Source organism: Colletotrichum karsti, assembly GCF_011947395.1.
Source record: "Colletotrichum karsti strain CkLH20 chromosome Unknown Scaffold37, whole genome shotgun sequence".
NCBI lineage: Eukaryota > Fungi > Ascomycota > Sordariomycetes > Glomerellales > Glomerellaceae > Colletotrichum > Colletotrichum karsti.
Genome location: NW_024065937.1, coordinates 99648 through 116180, shown reverse-complemented (window position 1 = coordinate 116180; position 16533 = coordinate 99648). Strand labels below are relative to the sequence as shown.

Sequence of the window (16533 nt, the reverse complement as noted above, 5' to 3'; positions counted from 1 at the left end):
GAGAGCTCCGCATCAGGGTCCGACAGCACTGCAGACACCTATCATCACGTAGCGTACAAGCAAGGACGCAGAGATGTGGCCAGAAGTCAACAATCAGGAAGTGAAAGCCGGAATTCGCAACAAGTGGCGGGGCAGAATCAGCAGGTACAGAGCAAAGGCAAAGGCGCTCCTTCGGTGAGGCTTGATATGGACCTTGATGTCGAGATTGAGTTGAAAGCCAAGATCCAAGGCGACTTGGAGTTGTCGATATTGTGAGTCGCCCCTTGGCGCTCTCTTTGTCTAAACCAGCCATACTAATGCCAGCGAAGGGGTGGTAATCAGGAGAGGAAATGAGGCCCAAGGCGCGTGTTACGAGAATATGATTTAATGTAATCATGTATTTGTATGACAATACAGATTGTATTTCTAGCATTTCTCATTGCATCGCAGCTTGTATGCAGCCACTTTGGGAAGCCACGCAGCAATCATGGAGCTCTCGTCATGGGCAGAGTATGTGACTTTTACGGAAAAAGTGATTTTTGAGTATGTCGGGTTTGCCTATTAATCTTTGTGGAGATCCTTCCTCATGACGCCCTTCAAACTATCCTCCGAGATTTTGATGTACTTGTCTGGAGACACACTGTCCTCGAAGGGCACCCTCAACCACTCGTCTGCCTGTATAATCTTCCCATCTCTCAACTTCAGGTCAATCACTCCAGAATACTGAAACGGTAGTCCAGTCGCCTTCCTCCTACCCAGGTCATTCACGAAAACACCTTTGTTGACCGTGCGGAAGCTGCAGTAACCGTTTCCCTTGTCGTCGAGCTCTGCCCAGTAGACGGGATACTGTTTGTCGAGCCACACCTCGAAATCGTCATGCGCGCCGTTCCAGTGCTTGTGGTGCCTTTCCAGAAAGGCGAATGGGACGTGTATCTGGGCCCCGTGGTCCGTCATGAACGAGTCCTCGGCAAAAAGGGCTAAGAGGTTGGTAGGGTCCTTGGAAGCCCAGGCGCGGCAGTACACCTCCGGCAGGTTCTTTAGATCGCCGTCCATGTTCGGATGATTATGTTGAAGATGGTTTGTGGATGGAAGAAGGTTTGCTTGGACTGGGTGAAGGGTTGAATTCTGAATGACTGAAGCTGCATGCTCAATTACGTGCTCGTCTAGCTGCAGACTCTGGCCTTTAAGTTCACTGCTCTGGTTTTCGAAAGGCGGATGCAATTGGGGAGCTCCGTCATTCTGGTCCAAATGAAACCGGAGATGTTGATCGGATGGACTCGTTTTTGGCTACATTGCAACTATGCACTGTCCCGACTTCTCCAACGGGCCAGTCCGGAGTCTCCCGGAGGACCGACCTAGAGTTTGATAAGATCAGTCCGGATTCAGGCTCCAAATTTATAGAAGATGGGGGTTTTTGGTAGGTCGGTGACCAGGATGTGTACATTACGATAGGAAGCCATGATACATCACAACAGTCGCCGGTACACATATAACCACCGAGAATAAGCCTGATTACAGCAGACAGCAGACTAGCTATTAGTGCTTGAAGAAATACGGGTAGACACATGGCACAGCTTATTATGCTGTGCAATAAACAAGATTTCTCTCACCTCAAAGCTATGCATACATCAGACGATCTGAAGCATTCTTACTCATCAGTGATGACCATTACTCCGTCACACAAGTACAACGTCTCCCTCAAGCCTCACACCAGCGAATACTTACGCGCAAGAGATCATAATCGTTAGATTTATAGAGTAGCCGAAAGATTATCGTTACCTGGTTGTTCCTATCGGTAAATTGGTTTTCCTGGCTCATTTACCAAAAATACCAATGCCTGCTGTAAAGGAAGCCCCGGTAGAGACATACGAGGTATTTCTCCCAAAACGTATAACCATTTCTCAAAACTAACTGCTCAAGAATGCCATCAGACTCTTGAACTCAACTCAGTCGGGACACAAAGTCCTGGCTGAGAGACGACGTCAGGGCCAGAAATTGGACTCGAGTGCGTTGAGGCAGATGAGACAATGGCTCGGCCGTCTCGGATACACTGTATTTTTCCTTTCAGCTTCTCACATGGGCGGTGTTTTGCTGACTTGGCCGCGAAGCCTGGCGATCTTAATCGCTTGAACATTCTTCATGTCGCAGGAACCAAAGGGAAGGGGACCACATGCGCTTTCACGCAATCCATCCTGCAGCAATTCCAAGATACTCTCGGTGTCCCGAAAAAGATTGGTCTATATACATCTCCTCATCTGGTTTCCGTCCGAGAGCGTATAAGAATCAACTCAACCGCGATATCCGAAGACCTGTTCACGAAGTACTTCTTTGAGGTGTGGAACGCTCTCGGGTTGCCCTCTCTAAATTCATACTGGGAAGATGGCCAGTTTGAAACGAGAAAGCCGACGTATTTCAGATTTCTTACCTTGATGGCGTTTCACGTCTTCATGCAAGAGGATGTGGATGTGGCCATCATTGAGGTCGGGGTTGGTGGGGAACTCGACTCTACCAACATCATCGAGAAGCCAGTCGCCGTGGCTATTACGACTCTTGGAATCGACCACGTTCAGACGCTTGGCGGGACTATCGAGGAAATAGCCTGGCACAAGGCAGGCGTCACGAAGAATGGCTGTCCTGCATTTACAATTGAGCAGGTACCAGAAGCCATGAGGGTTCTTGAGGCCAGAGCCCAGGAGAAAGACGCACAGCTTATCAGGGTTTCCGCCGCCATGATTCCTCAGCACCTTAAGATACGACCGGACGAAGAATACCAAAGAAGCAACGCGTCTATTGCTGTTGCATTGGCGAGGGCTGTAATCGACAAGATGGAGATCAGTGTCACATGGTGTCCCACTGATCTACCTACGCCTGTCATTAATGGACTCGAAAGTATGGTCTTCAGAGGCAGATGCGAGACGATGACGACAGAGGACATAAACTGGCACTTTGATGGAGCACATACAGAGCAGAGCTTGGAGGTAGCTTGTCGTTGGTTCTGTTCAGTATCTCCCATGAAGTAAGCTTCTAATACCCTTTCTGGTCATCCGAGAGACTGACTGAACACACGACGCAGACCTTCTCTCAAGATATTGATCTTCAATCAACAATCAACAAGAGATACACGGTCGCTGCTTGAAGTGGTATATCGTACGCTCTGTAGAGATGGACGAATGAAGTTCCAATACGTGGTGTTCTGCACCAACGTAACATTCAAAGACCAGTCTTGGGAACCAGGTAAGTCGTGAGTCGTTACGAGAACACGTAGCACACTCTGGTATTCGAAACATTGATTGCTAAAATTTCGGTTAAGAACTCGTGAACCTCAATGCTAGCCTATCAGATCTTCAAAGTCTGAAGGCTCAAAGACGCATGAAAACAACTTGGCGGGACCTCGACCCAGACGCTAGCGTAGTTGTGCTACCTACCATTCAAGATGCGGTCGAGTTCGTTAGGGATCTGAACGACGGCGTCACAAAGATCGAGGTACTAGCCACCGGAAGCTTTTACCTTGTTGGAGGGATAGTATCTCTACTAGGTGTAGAAGTGACCTGACTACAATAGAAATCTTCTAAAGACGGATCGACCTATCTACTTTTGTAGACTGCTCAAACGTTCAGTCAAGACGAATCTGGGATTAATTTACATAAGTTTTCACGCAGATCATTCTGTATCTAGACCATCACATGTGCTCTCACGGTGCTAGTATGTCTCGAGAGAAGTTGGCCTACCTGCGTCCTCTCATTTATCTTTGCTAGAAGAGACTTGAAGTAACAAACGTGGCAGAAGGTCAAATGCAATCTCTCCGATGTCTTTTCGTGGCATGAAATTTCAATGCAAGATTACCTTTGGAAATAAATAGTGTCATTCTTGAAACTCTAATCTCTTCAGCGCCATAGAAGTCGTAGAAACTTCAACATACATAGGCTTAAAGTGCCATCATGTCTTCAAACTACATCTCCTCGGTTGGAAAACCTCGCACAATTAAAAGATAACAGCTCCTCCCTTGCGACAGTGATGAACGTCAGTTCTGGCGTGGAGTCCATCGCAGTACAACATATTTATAGTCGCCATTGTGTTAGTGCCACATTTCGCGGTCCAAAACGTCTCGACAACGTTTAACTCAACAACACCAAAGAACCCTTGCCCCAACAATAAACACCGTTCACAATCTCCAAAAGCAAGCGCAATCAAGCTGTTCAACTCCGCTCAGGGGAAATCTTGGTGTATTGCAGGCTGCTCATAGATGTATGGTCATGTGACACGTAAGATATGGTGCATAGAGCCTGCAGTGGTCGGGTGCCACAACATCCGATGCGGACGTCACGGGTCAAGGGAAGGATCAGTTGCAGGTTGGCAACGCATTTTGGAGTGCTTAAGGCAGCCTTGAGGGCTGGGGGCACTGGATGTCGTTTCATCGCCGCCAATGGCTCGGCAAGAGACTGGTTGCCTTTTTCTCAGCAAACATGAAGGATCAAGGCAACCTCAGCTATCTTAGCGATTGGTATCCGTGCCGCATACAGCGTAACCACACCACGAACATGCAGTTCATGACCCACCAATCCGGACCCTACATTACACAAATCCATGTTGTCCTCCTAAGCCACTGTGCGTCATGCATACACAGTCTTCACTATAAGCAAGAATGTATAAGAATGGCATACTGCCTGAGGCAATTCCTACCTACATTCAGTGCGCACATTCAACATCTTCCACCATCTCAAGGCTGATGGATACCGATCGCCCCAACAATACTCGCTCACGGCGCCTAGATGGCAACCCTTCTCCTACATTCGAAATGGCTGCTTTAGGGCGACAGAGCAATGGAACATCAGACATGTATTCGTTGCTTCTACATGCACCTGATCCGAATATGCCAACTCGAACCCAACAGGACGACGACAGTTTGAATGACGGCCATGAACAACACGCTTCTCGTCAGAATACTGTCTCATCTCGAGACGAGGAGCGGACCATGATACAGCCCACCAAAAACGAAAAGGACTATGTGCACCGCAGGAACAACCGGATTGGAGCTTGGTGGCAGGAGATCCTCTGCTGCGCTATCAGCATTGTATCACCTGTCGTCTTAGTTATATTCCTACACTTCTTCAACGGGAACCCACTTCCAGCGTGGCCTTCTGGCATCACAGTCAACGCCGTCGTAGCCTTCTTGTCAACGATTGCTAGAACGGCCTTTCTTATCCCGGTAATGGAAGGGCTTTCCCAGTGCAAGTGGAATTGGTTCAAGCAGAAGTCGCGTCCGCTTAAAGATTTCGACGTTTTTGATCAAGCTTCAAGGGGCCCCTGGGGTGGCTTGGTTCTTCTAGGTCGAACGAAGGGCTGGTAAGTGTTTGCACAGCTGAAGCTTCCAGTCCATTGCACTTACATTGACAAAATTACAGGCTTTTGGGCGTTCTGTCAGCGATTCTTCTTATCACTGGAATCGCAACGTCAACCGTAACACAATCCGCAGTAACCTATCCGTCTCGACCCGTTGAAGTTTCAGGAGGAAGGGCCGACGCTTGGAGATCGGAGTCCTACTTTTGGACCGGCGCCAGCACACTACACACGAGTGAGTCTTTAAGCCAAATTGCCTCACAGCGTCCATTTCCGCCAAAAATGAGCACTTGTTTTTGAAGTTGAACACACTAATAACTTCAACAGGTCAGGTAATGATATCCAAGGCCAGAGGAATTGTCCAGGGGCTTTTTACCCCGCCGACAGAAGTTTTGCCATATAAAGAGCCTCAATGCAGTACATCTCACTGCACATGGGAGCGCTTTAGCACCCTTGCTGTGTGCTACAATGTCACGGGTATGTCAACGTCAGCTATGTTCTTCGATAACTAGATGTATCATGTATTGTTTCACGCCGGAAGAAGCGCAGCTTTCCTCGTGCTCCTAAAGAAGTGGACTTCAACCCAACTCTAACACGTTAATCTCAACAAGCTGCGTGGTACACGCTGGTGATTATCGGTCTAACTGAAAACAGATGTAACAGATCTTATCACAACCAACTCTACGAAAATAGCGCATGGGACCAATGTAGCACTGCCAAACGGCATCAATATGACGGTTGAGTCGGCATTGTCAAACGCTCTTACAAGCTCCGGTTCGAGTCTCTCTTACAACGGCACAACGTTCACAGACGCCGAGCTCTATGACTACTTTGGCATTTACCTTGACATGCCCAGAGGGGAATTACCTAGGCCGAAGGCGATTGAGGTCCTGTTTCATTGGTGCATCAACACCTATGAGCCTGAGATTAAGGACAACACTCTGAACATGAAACTGGTTTTCTCACATACCGAAATACAACGAGGGGACGCTGTTGCACCGACCTGGTCAGACGAAGTCTTGAAAAATGTCACATATCTCACGTCCCCGGCGGACGAAGCTGGCAAATATGTCTTTGGCGGCAGTGGACTGGGTGAAATTTGGAACCTATTCAATAACTCTCTCAGCGGCTTCAGTGCCGACAGCGGAAGCAACCAGTTCAGCACTGGTAGCGACATGCTTATTAATGCGGGCGCCGTTGCCACAAGCATAAATGAAAGCACGGAGGCTTGGTTGGAAGTTATTGACGGAATGGCCCGCAACATTGCGAACGGGCTTACCAATTCGTGTGTCTGAAAGTCTTTGCATGTCAGAGACTTTTTCAAGAGAAATGTTGCTAACCTTGCTAGTCTTTTCGCTCCCGAGCCAAACGTTAAAGGCACAGCGTGGCAGAATGAAGTATACGTTCAAGTCAGATGGCCATGGCTAGTCCTCTTAGCCGCCCAAATTCTCGTCTCCATCATTTGCCTTCTTTTGGTCATGATGGAAACTGCTAGAGCGGATATGGATGTTGTTAAGAGCTCTACCATTGCAGCGCTTTTTGCGATCAGTGCCGAGGAGAAGGCTGACCTGAAGCGTCGGTTAGAGGAAAACAGCGAACATCTCATAGGCAGAGAGGATGATTCTCGCCTGGCTCCTCTAAGCATTAGGGGTGAATTGCGGAAGAGAGGTGGGGAATGGGTTGTCGGAAACCCCTGAGGAATTACTGTCATTTTGCGATCGATTATTAAAAGCACAATTATGGGAAGCAGAGCATGTGAATAGCGATCATGTTGCTGCGACGTGGACACAGAGACAGTGAACCATAAAGGACGCTCTTATGGAACGACTTCACTCGCTACTTCACATGATTTGTTCCCGATTCAACAGAACCCGTCGCCTGAGAAATCATTTTCGATAGTGTTGCCTGTTGATGAATTGCCTGAAAGCACCTTTTCGACTGCGGATAGGAACATGTTTTGCTCATGAGAAAGGTTTCAATATTGAGGTGTGTTACATGTAGGCGAAGTGAATGGTTTCCCGATCACGTTTCAGTTGATGTTTATCTGTTGCGTGCGAGAGATAATTACACAAGGGATTCATAGCTACTAATACTGGTAGACTGGTCCGCGATATATACTCCCCTCTATCCATGGGCGCTTCTTGTTCTTTGACAGACTGCAAAGTCCATATTGTCGATCCCACTCACCATCAAGGGACATAATGTTCCACCAACAAATAAGGTCTCGACAGCTAACTAGCATCCAGCGGTATACTGGATTCTCCCAATCGCGGTCCTTGTCGTAATCATAGCTGTCGTCGGAAGCTGCTTCATCTTGATCAGATTCCTCTTCATCCTCCTCGGAATCCTCGTCGTCATCTTCGTCCCAACCAGGCTCAGCATTCATCGCTTTTATGAGAACTTGGTGGTCGAATTCTTCAGTAGATCCTTTCACCAGTTTTTCATGAGACCTCATTGACTCTAGGCATTGCTCATCCACGTATAGGGGGTAGCTTTTGAGGGTGATGTCTAAGTGATTACTGGGTGCAATATCTGAGGGTCGTTCGGTGTGGTTGCTGCGCCAGGAAACAAAGCGTTGTCTGACCTCCTCGATTGATGCACCGTCCAAGTCGGCTCCTTCGATAACGTAAATTTTGAATTGTTTGGAAATTCTTTTGTCTTTTAAGTCGAATTCGATGTGTTTATAGGCGTTCTCGTGGATGTGTGCCATATAGCGTTCCCAAAGAGCATCGTCCTGGTAGGTCGCTCGGAATAAGTAGAAACCCCAACGGTAGCTCTCGGATCCAGGCTCGTATAACGCCTTTTTGACTGTGGGTAGGAACATCTTTTGCGAGGTGGACAAACGTGAGAACCGGAGCGAATTTGGTGAAGTAATTAGCGTATAACTTATTGCAGGTGACTGTTCTCCTGCGTTGGGTTGACGTTGGCCGAGTAAGTGGAGAAAGAGAAAGAAAGTAATTTCTGGTAAATTTGACAGTAAACTTTGGCGGTAAGTTGGAGCAGCAGAATATGATCCTTTTTGCGGTCACACCAACGGGTCGAGGTCTTCAGCCCTTCTCAGGAGCAACCTTTGCTACCAGCGATCAGTAACCCGTGTGGCTATCGTTATCTGAAGAGGACAAGAGAGGTTAGACTGATGTCTCTTGATTTGCTGTTATTCAGACGCCACCAAAACCTAGAATAACAGTATTTTATGTAGCAAGTGACGTAGCGAAGATACCTTTTCTGCAACCTTGCCGAATTAAAATGTTGAGGGCTAAATCACACGCACTCCTGGAACTTGGAAGGTTTAAGACATCCGGTAAAATTATGCAAAGCTGGATAAAGACCGAATACTCTGAAGACGACAACGACGACGACAACGACGAGGAGGAGAAGAGACGATAATAGCGACAATATCAGCAAGACTAACAACGCTGGCGAAACTGATAACAATGAAAAGAGCGACTGGTCTGAAATATGGTACTAAGTCATACATGTCGATGAGACTGTCTACATAGGCATCACTGCTTGATCCACGAGGAGGTGGGTAGGTTGACTTGCGAGGAAGATATGTGCTTGATTGAACCGCATAACCAGCAGTCATCTAAAGAATATCTACAGCTTGAAAGATCTTCTGACTCGAGATATCCAGTCTTAATCCAGCAAGTCAGTTTCTTTGCGCTATGTACCGAAACCAAGCCGATTGTCATATGACTCCCCATGACCGTGGCCGCTTAGCAGCCTGAAGTCTGGACACCAGTCTGGGAGCAGACGTTCGGGTCATCGGGAGCATCACCAGGCTCACCGCCACCCTCGACACCCTGCGAGTTCTTGCACACGGTGGCGCCGCCCAAGATGCAAGAGTTGCTGATCGTTGCCTTATCACCCAGGTTTCCGTTGACGTGCACAATGGTCTTAGCGCCATCGACGTGGATGTTGGTGAACGTGGAAGTGCGCGCGACCTGGCCATCGCAGTTGCCGCAGGAACGGTACAGCTGGCCAACGTTCTGAGCGAAGAAGTCGCTGATCTCAACAGTGCCGCCGCCGTTGTGCTGGAAGACCTTGTCTGAGCCGCCGCGTGCGCCGCCACCACGGACTGTGGATGTGCCGCCCGTCTGTCGGAAGGTCGCCGCGTCTTCGCAGACCTTGTCCCACCAACTTTGCCACAATTAGTTTGAGAGCCGAAATGTCAGGAAAGGGAATGTGACTTACACGTTGATCAGCGTGCAGCTGCCGGCGCACTGAACACCCTCACCGGCTCCGCCTCCGATAATGACGTTGCTCAGAGTCGCGCCGTCCTCGAGGATGAAAGCTGCGTCGGCGCGGCCACCCTCGCCACCTGTGCACGTGCTCGGGACACGGTCAAACATCTTCATAGCACCATCGAATGAGCCCGAGATGGTTCGAGCTTCAGCGAGGTTCTCGGTGCCGGCAGGAGTGGGGAAAGACTTCTGGAGACCGCCGCCGCCACCGCCGCCGCCGCCGCCGGGAGCTGTTCCGTTGTTGGCGGAAGAGCCGCCGCCTCCTCCGCTGCTGCCACCACCAGAGCTGGAACCACCGCCGGTGCTTGGCTTTTTGCTTCCTGAACCTGAACCAGAACCGGAGCCAGAGCCGGAGCCAGAGTCTTTATTCTTGTCCTTGTTCTTGTTCTTATCCGTGTTCTTGTCCTTGCTCTTATCCTTATTCTTGTCCGCGTTCTTGTCGGCGTTCTTGTCCTTAGACTTCTCGGCCTTCGATCCGATGCTGCCATCGCCACCGTCCTCGCACGAGCCGTTGGATCCGGGGCCACCAGGTCCGGGGAATCGAACCTCGACCTTGGGTTGCTGAGGACTCATGACGGCGCGGGCAAGGTGCCCGACAGATCCAATCTGTCTGCGGCCCGGCCGCTCAGCACCACCACCAGGGTTGATGGGGTTCGCGGTAGCCAGCGCGGCAAGAGTGAAGAGGACCAGCCTGGACGCCATTGTTGATGATGGTGATGTCAATGGGTTGATAGAAACTGGTACCAGACGTAATGAAAGTGAAGAGAAAGTTGAAAGAGAATGAAAAGTGAGAATGATTTGGAAGTTGTGAGTGAAAGAGATTGTTTGGCGATGAGGCCTGCCGAAAGAAAGATCGTCGAGATGGTGGAAGATGATGAGGTCTTATACTTCATCCTCTGCCTCCTGTAATCTGTTCAATTTAGAGGCGCATGGTTGTTCATCGCATCTCAGAGTGCCCCTGGGTCGTTCTCTAGGCACACTCTATCCTATGGGCCCCTCGCCACTCCTCCACCGAGAACTACATCCGACATGAGTATATCGACGACTGCCGAGCCTCTCCATAATTTTGTCTATATTGCAGGTTACTGGTGGATTACCGGGACTAGTGTGGTGCGGTGCTGGAGCTGTCAGTGCTTCTACCCAGTAGCAGTCGATCCAGCCTCACGGTCATAGCCCCAAGAAGAATAAGACGTCTCCATACCAGGCTGACAAGAGCTACCTAAAGAAAGTAAGACCTCTCGCAATGAGCCATAGTTGTGGATCACTTTAGGGAGAGCTCGGCATATGGGGCGGCCAGAGTCTGGTATAGACATCATGGTCCGGGATGGTAGCTTGAGCGGGATTATCGTCCGACAACTTTTGACATGTTCATCCCGCCGAAGAGCTAGGCATACATAACACAACTCTCATATAACGGATGCTCTGCGGCTTCTGCACATCATAAGTCAAACCTGCTAATGGTCTGGGCGCTTCAGAGCTTTCGAGTCGTCGAGCTTGGCACTTGTCTGTTTGACGTATTGGCGGCCGTTCTCGAAGCATTCCGCTGAGAAACAGCTCATCTATCCGGGGCTCCTCGGCAGGGTTGACGGCGATCATCGGATCCCGGAGTTCGGGAGGGCACGGGGTTGGCGGCTGCCCGTGCGAAGCCCACGTCGATTTCGCTCTTCATGTGAAGTTGGCTAGTCTCCGGGGCTCCGGACTGGGGCTGCGGGTGGCCTCGCCCTGTCTCCGTCCGACTAAAAAGTACCTTATTTTAAGCTAAAAAAAGGTGTCGCAGATGGCTTGAAAGATACCCCATTGTCGACTTCGAAATGTCGTCGAGAAAATGTGTGTTTCCGTGAACTTTGCTTTCATGATTTGTTTGCTCAGTAAAGTTAAGTGGCAGCAGAAGTATGACTCTCAAACCACACACAGGTTGACCGATGCGCATCAGGGGCCAGAAGCCTGACTGATCATAGAGTTCAGTGCCAAGAGCTGCACTGTATGCCAAGGTGCCTCAGTCTTCATGCAACCATCACAGAATTGACTCGCGAGGACGCTCAATAACTGCGAGACGTTCCCGCAACTGACGAGACAGTTATTCAACACCGCCTCAGGTGCCGCTTGCCTTTGAATTGAGTTCGAGAGTAACATCTGTCAAATCTGTCTACGATGAGTCCAACGCTTGGCGTCTTCTGACAGATACAGCAAACTCCAGGTTATCCATCTGCGTGCCGAACTAGCTGTTTCTCCAAATATTCGGTTCCCCATGTGCAGGCCAAAGCCGGCGGCATGTTTGAAGTAAAGCTATAGCTATTTTTAAACTTTGATATCAGGCCCTCCAGACACATGGCAGTGCTGGTTGTGGAGCCACACACCAGTCGCATCGGATATCAGACCGACGATGAGTACAACACCCGACTCTCAGTCCCGACGACTTGGAAGCCCATGTCAATCTTGTACGGGAGCCGGCTGCGACGTTCGATATGTGTTGAGCGAATATCATATGATCAGCAAAATAAGAACGTGCGCTCCCAAGCCTACGCCATGTACCTGAAGCTTGTGTCCTGAGCCAAGCAAATACTGATCGGATGTTAATGATCATGTCGGGACCCGAGACCGCCGACAATGACAGTCTTGGACGAAACTTCTTTGATATGGCATTGATTAACTTAATATTAGGGAACATTCAGGAGAGCTTTTGCTCTGTCTCGTTTTCTCTCATCATACAGTCGTATAGGGTATCCAAGGAAAAGCGCGCGTATCAACCATCCGTATACTCAACTCCAACGTAACTCCGTGTCTGAAATCATTAAACCATATCACCAGCAGAAGGACGACGGTCGTGTCCGTGGTGTGATGTTACCGGCTTGCGGGGAATACCAACACCACGGCCGTCTCTGCTGGTGCTGTACCGCGACCTAGTCATCTTGTCGGTACCAGCAGTTCGGGTTCCGCGCTTCCTGCCCCATCCAGCCTTGCGAGTCGCTACAGCACCATCTCCAAAAGCGTCGAGGTCGTATTCGAGAGGCATTTTGCGGTGAAGGGGGATATGGTTGAAACGCCAGTCCCAGATCGACGCATAGACCATCCTGTATGAGGAAAACGCGAACATCGTACCGATCAGTCCGCCCGCCAAGATGTCGTACCAGTTATGGGACTGGTCAACCGTCAACGAGCCTCCCACGAGGGTGGCACCAAGGATCGGGGCGTAGGTCAGGATGAGCTTCCACATGGATGGGTGGTAGTTAGAGAAGACCTTTAGCTTGGCGTTGAGGTACAGGTAGAGGAACACCATGCCAGAGAACATGGACGTCGTGTGGCCCGAGGGGAAAGATTCCAGTGCATTGGATAGAGACCCGCCCATTTCCGTTGTGCAAATGTCGTAGGTGTACATGAGACCGCCGTAGCCGGTGCCCTCCAGACCGGTGGCATTGCCTCCTGGCTGTGAGGCTTTGCTGATGTCGGGCTTGCAGACGTCCAGGAAGTTGGGTCGCAGGCCGCCAATGAGCCATTTGATAAAGACTTGGAAAACGGCTGACCCTAGCTGTGCGTACAGCAGCCCGATAATTCCATTGTTGATATCCCAGAATGATCGAATGCGAATCTGGCACAACAGGATAACGAGGATAGGGACGCCGACTCCCAGAGCCGTTGCGGCGTGGCTCGGGATGTATTGTGGAATGTGAGGGTATGCAAACTGCGGGTATACGATCTCGCCATCTTCGAAGGTAATCGGGAACATTCGATGGGCCGGAGGGTGCGCTCGGAATACCTGGTGACGAGAGGTTAGTCAGAGGATGAAGGATTTGGGGACGGCAGAGCTCACGCCTAGAGCGGTAGCTCCCATGGCTATCATGGTCAAGATGTCCAGCCATGTCACCTTCAACCACTGCATGAAGGTCGGTCGACGGTCCATTGTGTATGTCTCTCGGGCATGCCAGCGCTCGTTGACCTTCGTGTCATCGCTGCTCCGCCGGTGATGGGTGGGCAGAGGTGTTGCTGGGTCGTGATGACGACGGGCGAAGGGGTTTAGACTAGGCATCGTGAAGAGACTGATGACAGTTTTCCCGGAAATTGATTAGAAGGGCGCCTACGTCTGGCTTCTGCCAGATGGACGGGAAGGGATGGGGGTAACAAAACAAAAGCGTGTAAGTCGCAGAGATGACTGGGCCAAAAGACCAATTCGTCAGGGCGGCAGCCAAGTCAGTTAATAAGCTCGGTGTTTTCTCATGACTGTTCCTCAAATCGTGAATCACTGCAGCCACTGGGCAGCACATACGTAAAGTCGTACTTGACAATAGCGAGTTGTTCACTTGCGACCGGTCGCGCTGCCAAGTATTGTAGTTGTGACGTCAATTGGTGTCGGTTGGTGTTACTCTTCGCAGGCATTCAATGCTTGTCTCGGCTACAATTTCAGCTGCTTTGCAAGGGTTGATTGGTATCTTGGCACATTCAAGCCACTGAGGGCCAGCAAAAATCTCTTGGCTGATGCTGTTCCGTTCAGCCACATTAAACAGCACATTTCCGGCGTCATTTGCAAGAGATGGGTGATCTCTTGGAAGTAGGTAGTTGAGTGTGTGTGGTGTCGCACGGGACTGCCCATGCTCGTTCGTCAATCACCTGCTTGGAAGTGGTGAGGTAAATTGGCTTCAGGGGCTACTCGATGCGAAAGGTCTGAAGAGCAGGACGACCTTCTTCATCTCCTTTCATAACTTCTCCATCCATGATTCCATGGACGTAGCTTGGGAATCTGTTAGCGCTTCTTCGGTTTGTGGTTTTGGGAAGACAGCTCACCATTCGCCTACATATCGCCAACAGCCGTCTGCTGCTTTTCGCAGGGCATACGCGACAAAGCCCGACCGGAGAACACAGATGGAATCGCCAGCCTGCAATGAGGGCGGGCCGAGTCCGAAATAACCCCGCGCTGTCATGAAGAACCTTCTGTTCAACTGTTCGATCATTTGCAGTCGTCGCAACCGAGACCTGCAAGCATTCTCCCACGCAAGTAGCAGTTGATCGAGGGCATCTTGCTTTTCAAGGCTCAAGACCCAAGTCATATCCGACTCATCAAGTCTCTTCGAGCCGGCCGCGTAAGAAGACTTGAAGATGCCTCCCTGTTTCAAATCCATCAGAACAGTCCTCCAAAACGCTCTTGCACGATCCTCTCCGGTCGGATAAGGCACCCCTCCATCCGCCATAGATCGCCAATTGTCTAAAGCCTGTCGCATGGCTCTCTTCCAAGCGCCATCCTCTTCGCCCGGCTCTTCTAGAAGTTCCCACCCAGGCGCTTTCTCGCCGATCTGTTGGACGTTATCAAATTCGACCCCTTCCACGACCAGAACTGATCCGTCTCTTTCCACGGTCGCGGGGAATCGGCCGGTTGGCGAATGCAGAGATGCGTTGTACGCTCGCTTGTCCCTCGACAAAGCAGCCAGATGATCGCTGCCTGTATTTGAATGGACTTCGAAATCGGGCACCCAGCTGGGCAGTTTCGGGTTTCTCTGTTCCGGCATTTCGGACATAAAACCCAGGACCCCAAGACTTTTTGAAGAGGCCAACAAGTCAAACATTGCTGCCGCGTATATCTTCTCGACGGACTGACCGTACTCCGGGACTGAGTCGGAGATCCAGTCGACCATCCCAACGAGGCCGATAACTTTGTCTTTCGGGTCGGATGAGGCGCGATTCCACGATGCCAACAAGGCAGCTTGAAGGCTGATGGCGCCGTCCGCCTTGAAAGCTCGCCTCATGGAGCCTACCCATTTCGCCATCCGCAATGCAATGGACGCATCGAGCGAAGGTCCATGCCAAACGCCAAAGTTGGCACAGAGTAAAACAAACCTAGAGAACTTGGAGAATGACGAGATAGAAACCTCTTTTGACCCGCAAATACAGTCAACTTCTCTCCCAAGCACGCTTTCTTGGAAGGTCCATATCCTCGTCCACCATGAACGCCTAAGGAGGTCGAGCGTTGCCTCAAGGTCCGGCCGATGTTTAGGATCCGCGATCAGAGATAAGAGCGGCTGGTGAAGTCTTCGAAAGTCATTGTTATTGGCGAAGTGTTTGATAACAACCTCGTTGTCAATTTTCCGCAGAAAGTCCATACCGCGATCTGACCCCTCGCAAGCGTTGCCGAGCCAGACCTTGACGCGGCTCGCATCACGATAGATGTTTTTCATCTGCCAGACTTGGTGCGATCTCTCTGTGTCTTTGGACTGGTCGATGCATATCGCATCAATCCATAAGGTCCTAGAACTGTGGCTTTGCCGCAGAGCCACGAGCGCATCGTGAAGGTTCTTACGAATCAGATATGAGTGCCCATTGATGGTGATTGGGCTATCAGCTTTTCGGTTGCCCCAAGTGTATGATAAAGCTTCGTATGGCGGCGCAGTCTTCATCCGGAGGGTTTCCAGTCTACACTCCATCGGTTCGGTCGGCTTATCTGCGGGCTCGACGCGGAGCAAGCGGAACCATCCGACCCTTGGAAGCTCCTCTGCATAAGGGATCGGACTGATCCATCGGAGACGGCCGTTGCACGTTCGGGTTGGACTGAAATTCAGGGCAGCTCGTTTGCGCAGGAGAGACATGGGAGAAATCGCGGTCGGCCTGGAATGACGCGTCTCAACTCGATGGACGGAAGTCTTGGCATTGCGATTCACGCGTCCCCAAGTCTTTCATCAGCCGGGCTGTGTACGGTGGCATTTCGCTAGGGAAAACGTCGGTAGATATGTATGGCTGTCAGGGGTCGCAGCGAAAGAGGTAACATTGGAGGGTGCAGTACTCGACTGAATCAACGCCAAGTGCAGACAACGCCGACTAGAATAATGTTCCACCCTTACGGCTTCAGCGACCGGATTGAACGGATATTCGTGTTCTTCGTGTTTATGGTCTTCTCTGGTCTTCTCCATAAATAAGCGCCAGGACTTATCATGCATCGACGTCCCGTCTTCATCGTAATGCGCGTGAAAGTGGACTCACAACAGCCTTACCC

General features: G+C 50.4%; 5 protein-coding genes across 5 annotated transcripts; 1 reads left to right on the top strand and 4 right to left on the bottom strand.

The window, feature by feature from the left end:
* Positions 1-540: 540 nt before the first annotated feature.
* Positions 541-1032, bottom strand: CkaCkLH20_09962 (uncharacterized protein; the record flags this gene model as incomplete). The annotated part of the gene is made up of 1 exon (XM_038892677.1): positions 541-1032. One exon carries the CDS (start codon positions 1030-1032, stop codon positions 541-543), a length of 492 nt encoding a protein of 163 aa, XP_038741926.1.
* A 780-nt stretch (positions 1033-1812) lies between these two features.
* On the top strand, positions 1813-7013 carry CkaCkLH20_09961 (uncharacterized protein; the record flags this gene model as incomplete). The annotated part of the gene is made up of 5 exons (XM_038892676.1): positions 1813-1851; positions 1900-2031; positions 2088-2868; positions 5980-6601; positions 6665-7013. The coding sequence occupies 5 exons, from the start codon at positions 1813-1815 to the stop codon at positions 7011-7013; spliced, it is 1923 nt and encodes a 640-aa protein (XP_038741925.1).
* Positions 7014-9032: 2019 nt separating this feature from the next.
* Positions 9033-10262, bottom strand: CkaCkLH20_09960 (pectate lyase; the record flags this gene model as incomplete). Its single annotated transcript, XM_038892675.1, has 2 exons — positions 9033-9456; positions 9511-10262. The coding sequence occupies 2 exons, from the start codon at positions 10260-10262 to the stop codon at positions 9033-9035; spliced, it is 1176 nt and encodes a 391-aa protein (XP_038741924.1).
* A 2089-nt stretch (positions 10263-12351) lies between these two features.
* On the bottom strand, positions 12352-13584 carry CkaCkLH20_09959 (pap2 superfamily protein; the record flags this gene model as incomplete). The annotated part of the gene is made up of 2 exons (XM_038892674.1): positions 12352-13314; positions 13369-13584. The coding sequence occupies 2 exons, from the start codon at positions 13582-13584 to the stop codon at positions 12352-12354; spliced, it is 1179 nt and encodes a 392-aa protein (XP_038741923.1).
* Positions 13585-14198: 614 nt separating this feature from the next.
* CkaCkLH20_09958 (heterokaryon incompatibility) lies at positions 14199-16129 on the bottom strand (the record flags this gene model as incomplete). The annotated part of the gene is made up of 2 exons (XM_038892673.1): positions 14199-14283; positions 14337-16129. 2 exons carry the CDS (start codon positions 16127-16129, stop codon positions 14199-14201), a joined length of 1878 nt encoding a protein of 625 aa, XP_038741922.1.
* Positions 16130-16533: the final 404 nt, after the last annotated feature.